This window comes from Sapajus apella, unplaced genomic scaffold (assembly GCF_009761245.1).
Source record: "Sapajus apella isolate SASKATOON/1434 unplaced genomic scaffold, GSC_monkey_1.0 scaffold4, whole genome shotgun sequence".
Classification (NCBI taxonomy): Eukaryota; Metazoa; Chordata; class Mammalia; order Primates; family Cebidae; genus Sapajus; species Sapajus apella.
In genome coordinates this window covers 55,079,009-55,101,053 of record NW_022436944.1, presented here as the reverse complement: position 1 = coordinate 55,101,053, position 22,045 = coordinate 55,079,009, and the positions used below count along the sequence as shown (strand labels likewise).

The 22,045-nt window shown below is 37.2% G+C and overlaps 2 protein-coding genes across 3 annotated transcripts in view; both read right to left on the bottom strand.

The window, feature by feature from the left end:
* ARPP21 (cAMP regulated phosphoprotein 21) overlaps nt 1-14,615 on the bottom strand; it is a 155,819-nt gene extending 141,204 nt beyond the window's left edge. The window contains exon 1 of one of the 2 annotated variants that reach the window (XM_032269559.1): nt 14,292-14,615. The gene's annotated coding sequence lies outside the window, so the exon portion shown is untranslated. Of the gene's footprint in view, nt 1-12,851; nt 13,717-14,291 lie in introns of those variants that run through there. The other variant, XM_032269575.1, reaches the window with a different exon arrangement.
* A 102-nt stretch (nt 14,616-14,717) lies between these two features.
* LOC116538212 overlaps nt 14,718-22,045 on the bottom strand; it is a 163,055-nt gene continuing 155,727 nt past the window's right edge. The window contains exons 2-3 of the mRNA XM_032260470.1: nt 16,317-17,913; nt 14,718-15,502 (exon numbers count right to left, since the gene is read on the bottom strand). Of these exons, the coding sequence (XP_032116361.1) occupies nt 16,737-17,913 (1,177 nt within the window). The 3' untranslated portion in view covers nt 14,718-15,502; nt 16,317-16,736. The remainder of the gene's footprint in view (nt 15,503-16,316; nt 17,914-22,045) is intronic.

The window sequence follows — 22,045 nt, the reverse complement described above, 5'->3', positions numbered from 1 at the left end:
TGTCACATCTCCTAGCAATCACCAATCTAACCTTTGTCATGACAGTTTTTATCATTTTGACATGTTCTATAAATGGGATCATACAGCCTGCAATGTCTTGTGATTGGCTTCTTTCACTCAGAATAATTCCCTTGAGATCCATCCAATTTATTGTGTAGATGGGTAATTCACTCCTTTTTATTGCTGAGCAATATTGCAGTCTATGGATGTGCTGCAGTTTATCCATCCACCTCATAAATGACATTTGAGTTCTTCCTAATTTGGGGCAATTAAAATAAAGCTGTTATAAATCTTTGTCTTCACATTTTTGTGTTGACTGTTTTTATTTAAAAATTTTTATTTTAAGATTTTTCTTGATTTTTAGAATATCCAGTCTTGTGGATTAGGGGAATTAGGGATTATTACCATATCTCTGTGGATTTTATAATCCTACACTGGCAACTCTTAGTACACACAATCTTAGGGAGAAATTTGTATTCAATAATCATTCAAAACAGAAGCTGCTTAAATCTTTCTGTCTAGTGGAATCCGTTATCCTCATCTCTTTCTTTAAGATGTTATGTTTTAAAAAATAATTTTGAAATGAAAGTAAATTCAAAGTTATTGTAAGTTTAGTTTGTCTTGAAATTTTACGGTATTCCTTTATTATTTTAGATTATAAAGCATCAATCATACAAATTCTACATTCTGGCAAAAAGTTTTATGTTTTAGATCAGTGGTTGTCAAATTCTGGTCCATGTCCTGGCAGCTCAACATCACTAAGAACTTGTCAGAAATGCATATACTTGGGCCCCACCCCAGATCTGGTGCATCTGAAAATTCCATATTTTAATAAACCTTCAGGCAATTCTAATGTATATAATGTTTTGAGAACCACTGCTTCAGAAATAACTCTCCTGTATGATATAGGAGTGCCACCATCTGAAATTTCCCCTCGAGATGATATAAGAAAACTCACATTTACTTCCTTTTGTAATAGTATTCGCTTAAGGAATAGGATGTCTCACTTGTGTTAAAATATGGCCCCTGGATCACCAATTGGCATTTAAAAGACATACAGTATAGCTCATTTTGGTCACTGGGGCAGAGCTATGAAATCGAAATCTAAAGTGTACAGAAATCCCTGAACCCTCATTTGAAACAATAAATTCATCATCTTACTCTCTATTACTATCTAGCCATTTCATCAGCACTGATGCACAGAGAAGAGGGGTACATGAAAGTTTCCTCTCTTCATTGACTCCCTTCTATAATCCTAGTCTTAATGGATATTGTTTATTAGCAATGGCAAAAGTGAAATCAGAAAGAAAAAAATAGAAAATAAGCTATCGTGGAGCACCCCATCTGTCTTAATAATAATGATTTTTTTATAACAAGAAATCTCAAATATATATATACATAAATGCATATATCAATATACACACATATATATTTATCAAAGAGTATGCATACTTATTTTCTGTTATCTCTGCAGAAATACTCCTCAATAGTAAAACAAAGCTTACCCCCTTGCGGTAGGTCAAAAGTTCTCCAAGGAAAGCTAGCTAATGCGTATAATGAATTAAGAAATTTGTAGCCATATGTTTCATATACATAATGTAAAATATACTGATATCAAATAAAGCCTTATATTCACCTATAAATATTATTTCTAAGATTTTCAATTTCTTCAAGTTAGGTAAGTGAGAAAACAAAATTATTTTGGTTGTTACTTTACTTCACGTCATAAAATAAGATTTAGTATTTAATTAATAAAAATTAAGCATTGTCTTTATATCTCTCTTTCCAAATATTTTAACAAAGGCACTACTTCTGATAAATAATTAATAAACATGTTTATTATACCTACCGTGCTTAACTTTTATTTCAGGGTAGGCTGAAATATCTGTTAACCTCACCACTTCCTTTATCTGAGAAACTGACTCCTTGAGGGTAGAAAGATAAAAAGGCCACTCTGATCCTGCACATCTGCTTAAAGTAACCGTCACCCTCTGCCAACCAACACAAAAAAGCACAGTCAAGGAATGAGCGTGTGCATTCCAGGTGTTTGGTCTGCTTGGCAGAAAACAAATCGAGAACAAATAATCTGTGAAGAAAGTTCACATGGGCTAGTTCTTAACTAAGGTTTTCAGAAGATAATTACAGGAGAAACATATTAGTTGGAATGGATAATTTCATCCTCGATATTGGTAAATTGCATACATTTATCTGTCTGGTATTATTTCTCTCCATGGGGCAAGAAGGCAGGATATAAGTAATAATGTAGCACCTTTCCCTGAGTTTATAGAGGAAATATCTTAGAACACGTATTTGAAGAGGAAGCTAATGTGCCTTAACTGTACAGAATCACAAAAGAGTAACTTAAAACATGCACTTAAAAGCTCAAACCTTGTGAATCCATTAGGGAAAAAATGAAAATGCAATTTTCCTTTAAACTTCACTCATCACTTAATATGCATCTTTTAAACCATTTTAAACCATTTTTCATATATTTGATCACTATTTTTTTCTGAAAAAATATAATAATATATTCTCCTAATCACTTATTCTTGGGTATCTATTTATTCTTAAGTATGAACCATTGGGTCCCCTAAATAAATCTTATTGCTTCAAATTAAGTGGTGAATACAAATATGGATTTAGATAAGCTGTAGTATTTTTTCCTTTTTTTTTTTTTACTTAATTATATAATATATCTTGCTGACACTTTATAAAAGCCAACGCTACAGAATCTGACAACCCTCCAAATTTATTTTGTTTATTTTTCATTTCCAGTTATTCATGGACTGATGCAATGTCTTTGACCCAATCCACAACTTTATAGTATTTTCAAAACAAATATTGATATACAGTTTCAGTATACATATTCTGAAAAGTTTCAATGTTTTAATGGATAGTCAGTACATGTAAAGAAAGCAGGAACAAGCTCTCATTTCTATTATGTGGCAAGTATTTTATATGTAACTCATGAAGAAAATATTAAGTTCACAATGGTTAATTAACTTGGCTAGGTGAGTAAGAAGCAGAGATGGAATTCAAATTTAGATCACCTTGATGTCAAACCTACCCCCTTTCTATGACATCACGGGAAAGTGTGCCTTAAGGATATGTAAAATCAGGAGCTGATAGTTCATGGCAGCATTCATGCCATAAACGGCAGCCACAAGTATAGATCTGTGATGCATGCAGACAAATTTCCATCACTTTGCAGCAGTTTCAAAAATTAATTTTCATGGCCCTCTTTGTCATGGCTTCCCTATACATCCTTCCCCTAGCCCCTGATTCTTAGTTAGATGATACCCAGATGAGATAATCGAATTCTCTGTTTTGCACGGTCATTACATATTACAGGGTAATTCATATTACAAGGAAAAAATTAAGGATGAAATATACATCTTTCATACTTCCTTAACAGTCCCCAAATATAGCATAACAGAGATAGTGTAACTGCTATGACCACAGCCAAAAAGCAGGTAAGTATGGATGTCACACAGGCACTCAAAGTCCCTTGCACACAGGAGGAAGTTTATAAATATCAGGTACCATTTGAAGTGCAAAGCAATAAAACAAATTACTTCTTTGAAATCACAATGCCACATGTAGCTTTAGATCAAACATGATCCAAAGGTAAACTCAAAATCAGTAGAAGAATACTGACTTTTTACTTATCACTGTCCCTGTGGCTTCGGCAAGTAATACTCACAAGGCTACAGAAATCTTGGATATCTATACTGATAAGAATTTTTGCCTGGAGAAACAAGGTAAAAGAGAGTGCAGAAAGAGCAAGCCAAGTGAAGTAATTCCTGCAGAGCGGAACAAATGGCACAAATGACCTAATCAATACAGAAATAAGTACAGATTTCCTCCACAAATGGCCACATGGTAGTTTCCCTAACAGGTTCAGAAAAACATCACATTCCTTTCATGTAGATCTTATTTTCCATTTATCGATGGATCTCATCAGGAATATCTAAAGGTTGGCTTTCTGTCAATTCAGTATATCAGGTAAGTTCACCCAGACTTGCAGTAAAATATATCAGCCCATTCAAGTTTGTAGGTCTGCTTCTGTGTCAATGCTGTAAATTCTTTGGCTAACAGTGCAAACCGTTTGATCCCTGTTTAAGCCTAAGGATCTAATCAATAAACGATGAAACAAGTGATATCTCCTCATCCTTTCTTAAAACATCAAAACCAATCTATTTTCACAGCTAGATCAAAACAATGAGGTAGTGTTTTCAGTGATTTTAGAAAAATTGATTTTAGAGCGCTCTTCTCTTGCTAGATCCTCTGGGCAAAGCTTTTATTACACAAATGGCCTTCTGCTGGGTATCAGCATTGGTTTTATTTGCAAAGTGAACAAGTCACAAGTTTACTGTAATTTTATTTGAAATTATCCCTAGTTCATAGATAACAGTCCCAAACTGCTCCTGGGAGGATACTAAGACTAAACTGTCTACACTATGACTAGACAAATCTAGGAGGCCTAGTTAACTTCCTCTGTAAATCAGCACTGGACCGCAATCTTATTCAAAGCTGAGTCACATTGGTAGATAATAAAATACTGTATGGAATTTTGTGTACACTGAATCAGCCATGAATATCCAAATCTCCTTCTCAAAGGTTCTACTGCCCACCTAAGCTTACAAAAGGTCAAATTCTGCTGTCTGCGCAAGGAGCGTCTTCTAGCAACAATGGCCTGTTCTCTCTGTGTTCACACATGGCCTCTTCTCACTGAGCCATGGATGTGGAAACATTCATTATACAGAGTACAGCTGTGCTCAAAACAGATTCCAATTACGCCTGAAGAAAATACCCAAGATAACTGCCACCTCATGAAAACATTCTCAAGACGGGTAGGGATTTTGTGGGGATGCTTTATTTATTATGTGAGGCCTATGCAATCCAGAAAACGTAGTGATAAGGACATTAGAAACTCTGAAACTGTGATCAGCAGAAAAAAATGAATATCAAGAAATGAGCTAAGAAGTTTATATTTAATTCTTAGAACAATCACCTTTTAGAAGTGAAGCAGCTGAGGTTTAGAAAGCTTAAGAAACTTACTAGTAAGTTGCAGAGCTGGATCTGAGCCCAGGCCTGGGAACCCAGATTCTCTTTTCTTAACCAACTATTCTTGATAAGAGCACCTCCTAATAATTTCACTCCTGTTGTGTAGCATTAGTGCTTATTTTCAGGGCTAAAGAATAAAGCATAGTTAACATTTATGAACAAGGCAATAAAAATGGATCCATGAACATTATACAAAAAAGTGTCATTAAATAATGAAAATTATAAACAGGAAGAGATCTTAGAAATTATCTGGCATACTCCTGTTCTAACAGGTAACTTCCAAAAGTAGCTTTTTTCTTCAGTATTTCAGAGCAAGGTATTTGAATAAGAAGCAGGACAGAGACAATATATATTTCTCCAGACATCTCTCTGCCTCCAAATATCTAAATTGTTTTATAGCCAATGAAAAAAACTGCATCAATTTTCCTTTTGTTAAAAAAAAAAAAAAGAAAGATTACCCTTCAGATGACCTACAGGTCAAATCTTTTATTCCTCTGTGGTTTTCCTACAGAACCATGTATAATTTTATCTTCCTCTGATCACAGGCACTATTTTTAATCTATTAAGGATTATGAGATTTTATAATATTATTTCTGAAATGATTTTCCTGTTTCCTTTCTCAAACACACAAATGTGGAATCTCACAACAAATTCAAAGAATGACTTGTCTTTTGATAAACCTAATTTTTAATTCTAAACAGGTGGGCTGGTTCATATATTTTCTATATTTTACTCTGATCAGGTACCTTGAACTTTGGTTCCAGTTCGTAATCCCAATGTAATTTCAATCATTTCCTTGCAGCCCTAGTAACTAATATAGTAAATGCATGATTGGATTGAAAAAGAGAATATAACTGGCTCATACTAATTTCACATACGTTTGTCTTGGTTGATGGTGTTTCCTCTTATTGGAGAGCAACATAACTTGGTTTTACTTTGTGGCCTATTACCACCAACAGAACTTTCCTCCCCACTAAAGCTTCTCAGTGGTGCTCACTCTTCCATGTTTGTTTTCTGGAAAGAATATTTTTCTACCATCAAAGTGTACTCCCTATGGATTTCCTAATTAACTTTATTGGTAAAGAAAAATTTTTCTAATTTGTTGGAATTAATTCATATTGCTTTGTTGTCCAAGACATTGTCCATCTATCACTGGATTTTTGCTAAACTCTCAATTACTCAATTCATTGTTTAGAAAAGTTAAAGTGCATTCATATCATCAAGTGCCTATAAAAAACTACACATCAAATTTTCCTAAGTATTTCGCCTGAGACACAACACGTAGAAAACTTCAATAAATACTTGAAAAAGAAGAATGAATAAGTGATTGAATGGTAATGATATCTAATGCAAAGACAAGCCTTGTTAGCCATCACCCAAGAACTCAGCTGGTTCCTCAATTTGGCTTGTGTGGAAGTTCCCTCACTTTGATACAATATGTTCCTGGCTTCCTGATGAGAATATCAACAATGTCAAAATCTATTGCTTTCTACATATTTCTAAAGCCTGCCATAGTATTGTAGAAGAAAGATAATGTGTTCCTCATCTCTCTAAGTTCATTCCATCAACACTACATTAGCATTTCTTAAAATGTTGGAGACAAATTAAGAAAACAAACTCATTTCATTTGTAATCAGCTGTACCCCTTCCTTTCAAACAAGATTACTTTTATAGATGGGGTAAAACATTAATCCAGTTGTCCAGTTGGATTAAATGATTTTCTATTTAACTCAATCCTTTCATCTTTCCTAGGTAGCAGGAAGTGAAGAGCTTCCTATAGCTTGGAGACACCTGTTCTGCTGAAAGCAGGAAGGGCGATCTCAAAGTCTCCAATTTGATAATATTCTCTTCTCCATTTGTCCCTCACCCCTGCCTTCTAATTCAGCACTGTCTACTTGCATAGTTCTTAAGAGGAGTGACTTCTTTCCCCACATGATGAGTGGGGAAATGAGTTCTTCACCACGGTTAATTCCCCCAAAGGCAGACATCCAGTAAAGATGGGTTGCCTCTAGCTCTGTGTAACAATGATTTGGAAATATTCTGTAAACATGCTTTTGCCTCATTCTTTCTCCCAAGACCATATTAACAGAGTGTTAATGAATTCCCTTCCACTTAGATGAAAAGGTAGTGTTTGTAGTCAGTTTAAGCAGATTGAACTTTTAGGAGTCTTGTTATTCCCATCAAACCTCTAGTCGTTTTCTGAGATCTGAAGAAGAAATTTTTTTTGTAAGAACCAAAATAATAGCTAGCACAGTTATAGGTCTAGACATAAGGGCAGCTTTTTGTCCTCTCAAAAAGACGAATGTCAAATCTGCTTAAGCTGAAACTTCAGGGAAAAATACAATTAAAACTTAGAGTAGATTTTAAATCCTGAATATCAGATGCCATCAACAGTAGAAAGGTCAATTTTTAATTCAACAAACTTTGATTAAATATCTGCAGCATGTAAGTGCTATGCTAGCCAAGAACTTCTGAGGACAGTGAAAAATTGACTGGGAAATAGGCCTTTTGTTTGTTTATTTAATGTAAGCTAGTTAAATGACTTGTGCATAAGCATATTGACTCTAGATATATATATATATATATATATATATATATATATATATATACAAACATATATGAACAAAATATGTCTACACTTTGCTTGTTTTGTTTGATTTCCAGCAAATATTTGGATAGCAGAGAATTATAAATTTATTCTCTGACACCTTCTGAGAAATTTCCTTGATAAATTGTTGATTAGGTTACTCCCCAGAAGAATGCTGACATTCATTTTATAATAGAAAATAAAATGCAATTATCTGATGCACCTACTGCTTTGAATAGCTCACCTTCTCCTGTGCTGGATATTATCTGTGGCTCTCCATATTTTGGTAGGGGAACCAATTGTTTAAACCTCGTTATGACAGAAGTCTTTCCTTTCTCTGGCCATGTTCACGGAGGCACAGTTGCTGACTCATTTCAGCAAAATCAATGCAGGTACTTTAGGATCAGAGGCCAGATCGGCTGCCCCATCCAAAGCTCACTCAGTGCTTGGAGACAGGAAGCCGAAGCCTTCTGTGGGAGTGCCAAGGACCCTTCAGTGAGGCCAAAGCTTTGTTGCAGATTAGAGAAATGTTTCTCTCATGTCACCTCAAATATGCTGTTAGTCCTTGCTCCCATCCACTAATGCAGAATTTTAGGTTTTTCCTTCATGGATTCATTCCAGTTGTTTCCTATTCAATGATTTGTTTTTTTATTCACCCCGTTTAAATGGTAGAAATTAGGCAACTAGAATGTTCTAGAGAAACAATACCCATATGTTACTTTTTAGACAACACTGAATTAGACCATTTCTTCCCTTACGAACTGACAGAAGATTATGGCCCTATTAACCATCATATTCCTTAAACAATGAACACTTCTGAGATTAGTTACTACCTTGGCTTAGCCTTCAGTATTTCATAGCACAGAAAGAGTCAAGCATCACCAATTTTAATCATCAGAAATATTATGGGATAAAAATGAAGGAGAGCTGTATTCCAAATTACGAAAAGGCTTTTGTTTTTCTTAAACGGAGGTGTGGATCCTTAAAAGAAAGAAGAGTCAATCTCTGTCTAATTTTTTATGTGAAAGGAAGGTGGTTTCTTTTACGTGAATAATACCCATGAGTCAGGTGCTTTGCTTCTGCTTTGACCACGCAAGGTAGGTCTTATTCCCACCTTATAAATGGGAAAGTCGAAGCAATGAGGAGTTAACTAAATTGCCAGCGTCACACAACTAGTAAGTTGCTGAGTCGGGACTGTTGTTACTGCCCAATTACACCTGTAGAAACTGTGAAGCACAGAGAGGTTTGGAGCTTCGGCCATAGTCACACTATTCGTTATTTACTCAGACCCAGAAGCCAAACACCGGTACCATGTACCAATTCAGGTGGTGAACTGCATACATATGAAGTTAAGTCACAGAAAGTGACATTCAGATACACCACTTTTAGCCCTTATTTCCCTGGACCTTTCATTTTAATCCTAATTTTGTGCATTTCTCTAAGGTGCAGAATCTCCCGGAGGCCCATGCGCCTCCTTGGTAAAGCCTTCCTTCATTGCTTACAGCTCATTTACCTGGCTCCTTCTCAGATGGGCTCCTAGCATACTTTTGGTATACAACCTCTCTAGTAGTTTTAATATGAATCTCAATCAGAAGCTCCACTAAATTCAAAATATCTCTATCTACAGCTTTCCATATTATATCAGACAATTAACACAGACATTACAATTATTTTTGGAATACAATAATTTCCCTGCTGGAGGGATATTTGCATTCCTATCCTGGAAGATGTATAAATTTGTTGCAATATATAAATTCGATCACATTAGCTATGTATACTCTCCTACCTCTTGACGCTGAAGAAACACTAAAAACCAAGTCATACAAAGTTCTGACTGAAGACAATACTTATAATGACAATTAAAGATTAAGGCATTCAGTTGTTAGAGTGCTTAACAACGCTGATGGTAAGCGGATAGCTGTCGCATGTGTATGCAACACGATTATATGCTAGATTATCTTATCATTCCAGAATGCTATTAGTGATTATGTGAAAATTAATGATTATGAGAAAAATTTGAGTCTTCACATACAAAAAAATGTTGTGGCCAAAGTTAAATGACACGGGAGTGAAAAAAATGACGAATCATTGATACCAGCTAGTTCTTTGATGTGAAATTTCTGAATTTAGTGCAATGCCAGTTGTTTGACAATTTCCCAAAATTCTTACAACATCAGCATATCTAAATAAATTTAAAATTAAAAAGAATATAAACAAAGCCATCTAAGAGTGTTAGCTTGATCATTCCTATAGGCCAGATACAAGAAGTAAGATCATAAATATGACTGTAGGATTCTAACAATTAATTAATTTGGTAGAATTCCATAGCAATTTTAATAGAGCTATGTGCTACATTGGCTTAAAGAATGATGATTTGACTAAAAACCTTAATCTTCTTTCTCTAAACAAAGAGAATAAAGTACCGTATTTTTAACCAAAAGCCTTTTTACACCCATTTAAAAATTGTTTTAAAGAAGCATTGAGTAGTTAAAGCTTGCAAATGCTGCAGAAATCTTGATTCTGTCACATACTCACATCGAATCTACTTGTTTTCTGTCCAAAAGCTCTTTGATGATTAAATCAAATCAGATGCCAGCAACACTGGGATTTCCAGCAAAGTTACATACATATTAACAAGCAAAATGCTAAGGAAAACATGTAAATCCAGACTATAGATATGTATTTATTTCTCTATGTTAGAACTTTTTGTGAGGACTTTAGCTTGTGATTTTAGAAACATGCAAAAAGCTGAAAAATAAATTTGTTAGCTTTCCATTTTTTTCCATTGAATTTATAGGCAAATAAAATTTAAACAAGTATGAGGAGTCACTGAATTTCAGTGAGTTGACATGCCCTTCCTTCACCCTTTATTGACCAGTAGCTCGATTTTTCTAGGTCTGTGTAACATTAGTGAGATAATCTGAAAGCAACTTGAATCACTGAGCAATTAGATGATAGCTGGGCCTTCTGGTTTACATGTCAAAGGATAAAGGATATTTTATCACAACTCACAGGACCATAAAACTTTTAGAAGTGGTTGTTCAATTTTGTCCTTTAAAGATATGGAAATATTTTACTTCACTGCTTGTTTCTCAATTTGAACTAGACCAAAAATATATCAACATGCATAAACTATCTTTTTTTAGTGTATGATCCAATGGACTAGAATGTTCTGAATGAGTATAGTATCTTAGCAATTAAAGGGAAATCTGCTAACTATATGAAAACCATTTCTCTGGTTTCTGTTTCCCTAGAGAGAGTTCTTGTTCTTATCTCAAGTATTTAGTGTATAATAAAGAAGCAATCAAGGATAATAAAAATGGAAAAGAATGCTTGTCCATTATTAAGAGTTCCTGCACTAAATTTGGCCATGGAACCACTGAGTTTTTTTGGATATCTCTATCACAAGGAATTATTTCCCAATTTGTGTGGGTATCAGTGAAAGATGACTGGGCTTATCTAGCTAGATATGCTTTGTGAATTTGTTCCAATGAAAAAGCTGCAGAAAAAAAGATGGTATATTGCACTTTGCAATTCTGCAGAGAAACATTGCCCACAAATATACCAAAACACTCCACAAAATTTGCTGAAATATTTGAAATAAAAAGTGACGTAATTGTTTCCCTGTTAAAAATCTTAAATCCCCCCCTTAAACTAAAACCAAATTTATTTGCAATTATCTTAAAACCAATGTTATTGTTTACCAGAGGGATTTTGTTAATAAAATCTTAATATTTTGTGTGTTATTCATAACGGATTTCTAATTTAAGACTTGTATCTTCTTGAAGTAGTGTGAAATGTGAGAATGTAGTAAAAGGCCTGTTTTTAAAAGGGATGATTATTAGTGGACACTTGTCCTCTTTACCTGGATAAAATGAAGTGATTTTCTTTTGCTAGGTAACAGGAACAACTGCAACGTATATTACTTTTAAAACATATGAATTTATGACTGAGAAATAATTATGAATAGATCCCTTGAATGAGACAATTTTGGACTAATGCTTCAACATTTTAATGTCACAATTACAGCTGTATCCTAATACACATCACTTTATTACAAAACGTATACAAAAATCTATTAATCCTGTCCCATTGAAAGACATATTAAACAGGGCTTATAGAACTGCCAAAAGACATTTCTTTGGGCAAAGTGTGTAAGGAAATTTAAAAATACTGATCTGCTGTGACGATGGACAGTGATTAACATTCTCTCCACCTGGCAATTCCAGGATCTATAATAATGACACACAAAAAAGAAGCATAATATGATGCTAAGGGTTCCGTCTGAAAGTAGACAGCAATTTCATGCACTCAAGCAAACCCCTTTGTTTTTCAACATCCCCTTCATTGTCTTGATGTAATTATTTCAATTCACTTTTTTGGTTTGCCTGCATTGTGATTTCTGAAAGCACAGATATGTCCCAGTAAGTTTAGAGAAAGGTGCATTCAAAATGTTATATGAGCATTTCATGCCTAAAAAAAAATATCATCAGACCACAGAAGATTTTAAGACTACAAATGACAATGTTACCAGACATTTAAAAACTGCTCAATAAACCTGATATTCTTTCTCATGCACTTTATTCTTTATGAAACATTATGTATATAATTTAAATACTTTATAGCTCAGCTCATACCTAATCCTATAGACCACTGGCTATGATGTAAAAATACAAGTAATACATACTTCAGTATCTAGGGCCCAAATTAATTCAAGATGAGCAAAATTAATTAAATTATAACACTAAGACACTACAAATAATCAATTTATTAAAACTTGGCATAAAGCCACCTAAAGGAAAACAACACTCAGAAGCAAAGACACTCTAAGAAAAACAAATCTAGTTACAAATACATCTTGTTAATATTCCTTTTTTCCTTCAACAGTCCTTCAGCATTTGCTTTCATTGCTGCTTGTAATTCATTTATCATATTTAACAGTAAACACTAGAATAAAAAATGAAAGAAGGCAAAGTCCACAGAAATGTAGAGCTTCTGGAATCATAAAGGTCCTTTGTCTAAAGAGAGGAAGTATATATTTTGCAAATGCATCATCTCTGACTTGAAATATATTAAGAACTTTCCAGATGACATAATGCATTTTTAAGGAAGTCAATTCTTTTTGTGATTAAAGATTCACAAATTTCTAAACAGGCTACTACCATGTGATACCGGTTAGAATGATGCCAGTACTTACCATATGAAGAAATGGCTTTCATTGTCGACATCACCTTTAAGCCCCACATTCTTTCCTAACCTTGTCACAAAGCAGATCTGAATTAAACTGACTTATAGACAAATGATTAATTTGTAATTTCCAACCTTATGGACGTCCAACTGTCTCCTCATACTAATGAGAATTCTCAATCATATTCACTTCTGGCTACCTTGTATATTGTGTCTTCAGTGGCTGACTCATCCTACGCTCTACTCATGTAGCTTATCATTATCTTGTCCACAGACAAAATAGACATTGAATTCAGATGAGAATGCCCACTGATTTGAGAAGCTTGAGAAAGGTATCAGCATTGTGGTCCAAAAGGCATGACCACTAAGGGAAATATTTTACCCTGTGTGAGTTGTTTTCCTCCTCTAGAACTAAGTCAAAAAGACAAACAAAAATCACAGTAACTCCTTGTGATGTATTTTCCTTAGTAGTTTATTTTTGGGGATCCTTTTTCATAAGAATTGGCAAAAATCCAGATCAACTTTGCACATTGTTCTAACAGCTTTATTTAAAAATTATATGACTAACTTGCCCATCTAATAGAAACTGCTTACTTTCTCTTATGTTTATTAACTTTGAAACTACTTAAGCATTTTGTCTAATTAGCTTTACTCTGAACAAAAGAATAACTTGATTATAGTAGGTTGTTAATATGAAAATCAACACAAGACCTTTCTGATTGAACATTCTCACTTTCTACCTCAAGACAGGTGTTCTGTATATATGCAAATGTTGCAGACAGATGGCTTCTTGCATTGTACACACTATAATGCTAAGATATTTTGCCCCTCATTACAACTTGCCAAAAGTTATCAGTGCTGCCTCTGCTATATATATATATATATATATATATATGTGTATATATATATATATATATATATATATATATATTTAAAATATTTAATCTTCAGTAAGATAACCTGTGATGCTTATCTTAATGCTAAGGAGAGAAAACAACCCAAATATTCTTAACAAGTTCAATCAAAACTTCCTGCTTCCTCGAGTTGTCACAATTCTGGACCTAGACTCCAAGTTCATAAAAGAAAATGAAGCAATTCACAAGGCAGAGCTTCAGGTTATTGTAGTATCTTAGAACGACATTAGTTATTTTATTTGCAGAATGTTATACGAACTCCAAACCTTTCACCAGAACAATATTTTAGGAATTTGAAATTATTTCTGCGCTTCTCACCACCCAAGAATATGACAGCTTGCATTAAAAATAGTATGCATGCAGGAATTTCCCAGTTAGTATCTCCCTCAAGTTTTAAAAACTCAAATTATTGAGTCTTCTTTCTAAGAACTAGTGAAGAGGTTTACGAAAACATCCATTGAACTATTCATGTATAATTCTCTAACAAAAATCAATATTTCCATTCATACAATATATTAGGACTTAATTAAAATTACCATAGTCAGTGGTCAGTCTTCACCTTTCCAAATATCCTTGTCCAGTATCCATAACCATGCACTGCTCTGTCTTCCCTCATGCTTCTTTTATTGCTGAGTGAGGCGCTCGCTCCTTCATTAAATAGCATTAAAAATAGACTGCACAGAACTCCCCAGTGGAGCATGCTCTAACACGGCTAATACCACAGTTCTCAAGGTAACCATACTCAACTGGGATCTAAGAGGGAAAGTCACTGGGAGATCAGCAATTTGCAAACCTAACAGCACACACGATTCTGTCTTGGTCTGAGCTAAATACTGCAAAGGACAAATCAGCAGGTAGTGAAATTAAGTCACTGAGAAGACGAAAGTCAATTTCTTTAGCTGTGTAAGTTTCTTTAAATATACCTTCTCTAAACAAAGTACTCTGTTTAATAGGCGTTTTTCTAAAGTAACTTAGTTATTTTATTTATCAAAACATGCCCAGAGAGGGTAAATTTAAAACATAAATGCATAGCAATCCAAATGTCTTAAAAATTTCATTTAAACAAAATCAAAATATTATTGATAAGCAAGTAATCAATTATGTTTCCATATCTTTTGTGATGCGGAAGCATATCCCTCAAAGCATATGCCCAAACTCACTCTCCAGAAAATTTACAAATATTCTATTAGTCAAAGTGATGAAAAGTAGGAGAATGTTATAACAAAGGAAATATAGGATCAAACACAAATACATACCTTGAAAACCACACACACTTGAGTGTATTCATAACCTCTTCATGCAATACACATTAGAAATGCAGCAAAAGCAATTACTGCCAAGATAGTAGATTACTCGGCTATTTGGACAAAACATAGAGCTGTTGGTTTCCAAATGACTGTCTTTCATGAAAATGACATTACCTAAAATCCTATTAAGATATTTAAGCCCTGTGGTAATACATACACAGAAGATCAAAGGAGTAGGTGTATTTATTTTAAAGTGGGTGTCAAAGGTTTTCTGATTTTTAACAAATGAAAAATGATTTCCTGTCATCTCCACTTGTCTGTTTACTCAAAATAATCATAGCAGTTTTTATCTCCAAAGTAGATGAGGAGGGGTTAGGAATCATTTGAATTGATTCTTCATTTGAACAAAATCTTATATAGATTCATTTCAACTTTGAGGAATATCCTTCTTGTTTTGAGAGGCTGAGGGTCATACTGGTAGAAAATCAAAAATCAAAAAACTGAAAGAAATCAAAAATCAAAATGAATATCTGTACTCTAACCACATTCTAATGAAAATGATTTCTATCAGCCTTTTGTATTTCTTAGCTGCCCACCCCTATAACTTTCAATTCTCTATTTTTTTTTTCTCTCTCTCTCGTAGGCTTGGATTCTGTCCTTATCCTACATCTTCAGAAGGTGATCAGGTAGCAAACCTGAATAGCTGACAGCAGCCACATCCACCCCAGCTATATTTCTATGCATAAACATTGAGTGAGTTAATTCTCTTCTTAAGAAACTTTCGAAACACCTGTCTAATTCAACTCAATTCTACCACCATATCTACAACCTGAGACAGAAAGTAAATTGGTGACTGTGACGAAGCACAGGTTTCATGCATGTAAAAATAAAACTGAACATCTTTTCTTTTCTTCCCCCTAAGCCGCTTGGGACCTAGGACCCCAATCCTGCCAGGACAACAAACAGAGTATAACTTTCTACCTCTTCAATAGGTCTCTTTCAAAAAGAGCATTGCAAACTTTGTACCTCAACGCCTATAGAAATCACTGTAGACTTCTCCGACGAAAAACATTGCCCTTTTCAATTTAGTTCCAGCTTTCCATTTCCTTTTTGGGGGAAGGAGCGTCCATCCCTCCTTGACGAAACATGCAAAACACAATACATGTATAACAACATCAGCTTTCTACAAACACGAGAAATACAGACAAGAAATAATTCAAAATAGACACACAGATATATGGCAGAAAGAAAGAAGGAATTCTAAAAAGCCACAAAAGGCGTGCAATGTTCACGTCGGAAGACCTCGGTTATTACCTTGATCGAACAGTGGATATCCCCCCTGCGTCTTGGTGCCTTGATGGGTTTGGTTTAGTTTTGGATTTTATTAATAGTATTGTTTCTCAGTGATTGGTTTGGCTGGATTTGTTTGTTTTGGCTTTTGGCTTGGCTTTGTTGTTGTTGGGTTGGTTTGTTTGTTTGGATTTTGGTTGATTTATTTAACTGCTAGTAAACGGAGCTTTCTGCAGTGTCGGCTGGAGTTCCGCACAGCTGTGGCAGCCAGGGCTGCGGCGGCGGCGGCTCGGTCGCGGCTGGCGTCCCCGCTGCACCTGCTGCCGCCGGTCTCCGCTCCGGGCGCGCTCAGAAGGTGCCACCGCCGCCTGCTCCGCCTGGCCGGCCGCGGGGAGTGAACGCGCCCCCGCCTCCCGTCTGCCCTTCTGTCCGTCTGCGCGTCTGTCAGTCCGACCGTCTGTCGGTCCGACCAGCAGCTCCGCGCGGGATTCCCGCTAGCCTGCGCTCTGCTCTCGAAGCTGCCCCTCTCGCAGGCTGCCAGTCTGTGCGCTGGTCCGTCCGTCCGTCCGAATCCCTCCGTCCCGCCAGCAACGCAGCGTCCCTCTTCCGGCCTCCTGTGCCCACGGTCCTCTCCCACTCGGCGCTCCTGGCCGCTGCGCGCGGTGCGAGGAGGGCGCGTGGAGGGAGGAGGCGCGCGCGTGCGGCTGTCTGTCTCTCCGGGCGCCTCTCCCTGCCTACTTCACGCTCTCGCTCTCGCTGCGTTCTGGGCTCCCTCTCTCGGGCTGTCTGGCTGCTCCCACCTGTCCGTGGCGCTGCCAGTCCCACCCCTAGCCAGCCAGCCTCGGCCGATCCCTCGGTCCCGCTCCTCCTGTTTGGCCGCCTCCGTCGTCTGCCCCTCCGCCGGTCCGTGCCCTCCCACGCGGCTGGCACTGCCGCCGGGGGCGGCGCCCGGCTCCTCCCCGCAGCCCCGGATGCGTCCGGTCCCAGCCCGGGCTGAGAGCAACGCGCGTGTTGCACGTGGCTCTGCAGCTGCTCCGGCCGGAGACCCCGGGCCCCAGACCCGCCACACCCGGGAGGTGGCCGCAGCCAGGCGCCTGGCGGTGTCGCGGCCTCTGTCCCTTGGGGAGCATCCAGAACTGGCCCATCCAGAGGGATGGCACCTGCTGGGTGCGCCGGGCGACCGCGGTACCACTCGTTCCCTGGGCTGTTCTCCGCCAGCCCTAAGGCTGGAGACAAAGCGCATGAGCCACGCGCAGCAGCGTGAGCATCATTAATCAGAGAGAAAACTGGCACGTTGCCCCCTGCCCCGCCACACCGCCTCCCTGCTCCCAGCCAGAAGGCAGGAATTCTCTCTCTCCCCGTGCCCGAGCCCTCCAGCACACCCGTCTGGGGGGGCGCTCCTGGACTCTTGGGGACACTTGCTCCACTCCCTCCAGCGCTCACTCTCCAGGCCAACTCTGCAGAGACAATCCCACAATAATAACACCTCGCCCCACCCGAATGAATCCGTAGCCTGGGAGCTCTTGGAGATTCTCTGCTTTGACCAAGACTGCAAGTCCGGGCGTGCAGCACCAAGCGTACTCCCTGTGGATGACTGCCCAGACCGCTGCCCACCTGATCACTGAGTTGGAATCACTGAGGTGCTGCAGAAGCTGGGCAGGGTAGGACTTGGGGAAGGAACAGAGTTGACACCTGAAGAAATAAAAGCCTTGATTTTACCGCTTGTTCTAGAGAGGCACTATTTTTATTATCTGCAATTCAGTTTTTTTTTTTTTAATTGTCTCAGCACTCACTAACACATTACAAGGAGAAAAAAAGAAAAAAAAAGGAAAAGGCTCAGTGAAGAAGAGGGAATAAAATTCCGAAACGCCACCTACCCCTTCTGAGTGAATGTAGAGCCTGCTTTTCCAACATTACAGGTCACCAGCCAAGATATACCACTTTAGCTTTCTGACCCCAGCCGAGAGCAAGGCATTTGATTTTGGGCTTCTTTGCAAGACTGTTATTAATGTGCAGCAAAATTATAGTTGTACACTCACACATAGAATTGCCAAAGCTCATTTTGACTGTATCCAGCAATTCAGTTTCTGAAATGTAGACACTGAATAACTATGTATCTGGTGAAATGAACGCCCCATCTTACAATAAACTGAAGAGGAGAAAATCAACTTTTACCAGCTGTAATTAGTAACCCCATGAATATACAACAAATAAATAACTAGCATATAAAACATGTCATGAAATTTTCCACATCCCTTTAGTTTCACTTATTGAACGCCCACCCATAATGACAGACATTACGAACAGATTTATTAAGATAAATGACTTTGCATTATTACAGAAACCTGATTTCTATAGCTGTGGCCCATGTTCATATGCGCTAAGATATTGATTATAAATCTCAAATAAATGATATGTGTACTTCTAGAAACGACTATAAAAACAGTATAAGGTTGTACTGACCCTTGTTGAATAGGTAATTATTTTCCAACGATTTGAAATTGTCTCCCTTGGTGTTCAGCTCTCACCAGAATAAGAATGAATCTGCTGTATGAGTTTTCAGACAAACCAAACCCAATGAATTCAGAACAGTTACTTTGATTTATATCCTTATCATTTTTACTTAGTCATCTCCAGAAGTGTTTTTTTTTTTTTACAGGTATTTTCTCCTTCAAGAAATATAAAATTTAAAGGAAAATTATGAAAGCATTTCTAATTTACTATCGTTTCCTTCATCTCAAGGCATTCCGAAAAACCTATTTTTCTTTGGGGGAAATTGAGACTGCATAGGAAGAAAGTTAGTGTATTTGATTTCTCTTCTGGACAAAACCATATTGCAGCATCTCCTGAATGGATAGACAGGTAATCTATTAATAGGAAACCTTGGCAGCTTGTTCATAACACAAAGTCTCTACAAAAAAAAAAAAAAATCAGAATCCACTCTGAGAGTTTATTTTTTAAAATGGAACCCAGTCCTATAAACTGGATTAGAAATTATAGCTATTAAATGAGGGGAGGGAGAACTCAGTGTTCTTAGCACACACTCTAGTGATTATTTGAAAAAACAAAACTGTTTTCATAGCTTAACTGTGTATTGACAAACTCGATGACAATATTTATTGTAGTATTTCATGGATTTTAAGCTTTATTATTTTATTTTTTTAAAAAAAGCATCCCAAAGAATAAGTTTAATGTGCTTCAACTATTTTCTATCTTTTCTCACAATATTTTGTCAACATAAACTGTAGAAGGCTCAAGTTTATTTGAGGCTATGTAGATAATTAGCATTCAGCTACTCAACTTTAAATTTTTTGTCCCAATGTGGGACTGAAATATACCCTTGGGAGTATTAGGCAGGCAGTGAGCAATAAGTGATTCTTCTAGGCATTCAGAAAGTGTTTCTATTTTTTTTTAAAACAATTTAAGACAGTTATCATCCTTTAAGGCCCTTAGACTGTATATATTAACCATCACTAAACTAACTAAAACTATTGTCTTCCTTTTTAAACCTCTGGGTGACAGACTGACTATGTCAACTGCAGATGTGTTTATGCAAGAGCCCCCTAACTTGAGGAATGGGAGGCAGTACTTGGGAAAGAGGGAGTGGTTCTGTTACTCTCTTGGTCTGAGGGCTTTTGAGTTTATTTTGTATTATGTTTGAAATGAAGGAGCATGCATGTAACCAGGTAACCCCAGCTTGGGGAGTTGAGCTCATCTACACACTGGAAAACATCTAAGATTGTTGACAAGCTCCTTTATACATATATTCCCCTAAGACACTAAATTAGTGCCCTTTAATGAAGCTACCGAATTGGATTTTTGAAATAAGGCAAATTGCTAAAATAGCCCAGCTACCTTTATAAGCACCTTTTTAGCTGAAGCGAGAAGTAAGAGTTTCCATGCTGTTGAGCTTCTATCACTCCTCAACAATTAGGCTGCGAGGATCTCCCCTTTAGGGCATACTCCCGCACCACAATAAAGGCCCACAAATCCCCTAGAGAGACTTCTCATTTGCCCTGTTTCCCACAAAACAGTCTAGGATCTATTAAATACCAGTCTTGGGTGTAAAGCTTTACAAATATGCATGGTACCGAAAAGCAGGAGAAAAGCAAAAGAAAAAGCCCCGAAGATTAGCATTTCAACCAGAAAGTTTTGCACCCCATTCTTATTTTGTGGAAGCCAAAATAACTCTAAAACACATTTCAGAACATCAACAAAGAATGTTACATCATGTATGCATCCGAGCGTGAAGAAATGTCACGATCAAAAACAAAGAGGATTTGGGAGACTAGAAACCAAATGTTCTAATGGCACAGATCCCTTGATGGGAGCCATGTCTCTTCTGTAATAGGCTGTGTATAGGATGAGAAAATTATCTCCATGAACCCTTGGAGTTCTTACAAGCGGACTACAAATGAATGCTGGCCTGCACATGCACAAAGATGCTTTGCTGAAAATGCAAACCAAGAAATTTCCTCAAAAATGAATGTGTGTGGTGCTTTCATGGAGATGCATGAATCAGAGGAAGGATAATAAGAAGAAATTGGAGGAAACAGTTAAAGAGAAGGTTGGGAAACCTGTCACTAAAAGATCTGAGCATCAAGAGACAAGAAAGGTCGCTGACTAAATTTCCTATTTCTTTTCAGCATCTCTTAGGATAGATATCCCATTTTTCAGAAACGTTCTTGGTATTTGGGGGGTTTCTCCTCCTGGTCCACAGAGCACTGTGTTTCTTCCTCTGCCCTCCCAGCCCAGAGGGATCTGTGGCTTTGGTGTGTCTAAGGCAGGCCAGGCAGCCAGCAGAACACAGATGCATGGACTTTTTCTGATGTAGAGCAAGGCTGGAGGCAGGATGCCCAGCAGCAGGCCCTCTCTACCCAGCCTATGTTATCACTCCCACCAGGACCTGCTTCAACACAAAGTGTTTGCAGTCTCCTATGGAACCCACCAAAGGTGTTTTTGATTTTTTCAAAACCTGGCCTAGAATTGAAAGCAGAAGCATTAGAAGCATATGTGGGGAAAACAGAGGTAAATGTTATCCCTCTGAAACACAAGGAGTGATGACACAGAGCATAACCTAACATTTGCCAAATCACTCTCTGTGATCTTGCCTCTCTTACACTGCTGTTACAGAGATCACACTTTCTTCCACGATGGACACAGTTCTTTTCTCACAAAGAAAGACAAAGGTTACCAAACTATTCAGAACGTGGAATAATATATTTGGCTTCTCGACCTTGAGATGACATTAAAAGGTCTATCAATTAGCCACTAGAATAAAACAGCTTCAATCCATCTCTAATGAGGTACAGTACATTTACGTGTTTAAACTGTTCTCCATACCTTAAATGGTGTGTGTATCTGTGTGTGTGTGTGTGTGTGTGTGTGTGTGTGTGTGTGTGTGTGTGTAGTCAAAGTGCTGGTATGCCAAAAGAGAACTTAGATCTTTCCGGAAACCCAATTGTAGGCTCAATACCCAGCATCTGAAGAAAAACAACAATGTACAGATATGTAATTCTGCATAAATGTACAACTTGTTCTCCAAAGCTACTCTTAAAGTTTCTGTCTTTTCAAAATAAAAGTATAGATATTTGTTTTGAAAAAAAAGAAAAAGTGGGTGAACTAAATCAAAAAGGAACAAAAAAAAGTCTCCTAGTATATCACCACCCAAGCTGCCATGATTTTTGTGCTTAATCTCTCTGCATATATACCCATAAAAAGAGCTATAGTTAGCATATATGGATTATAGAATG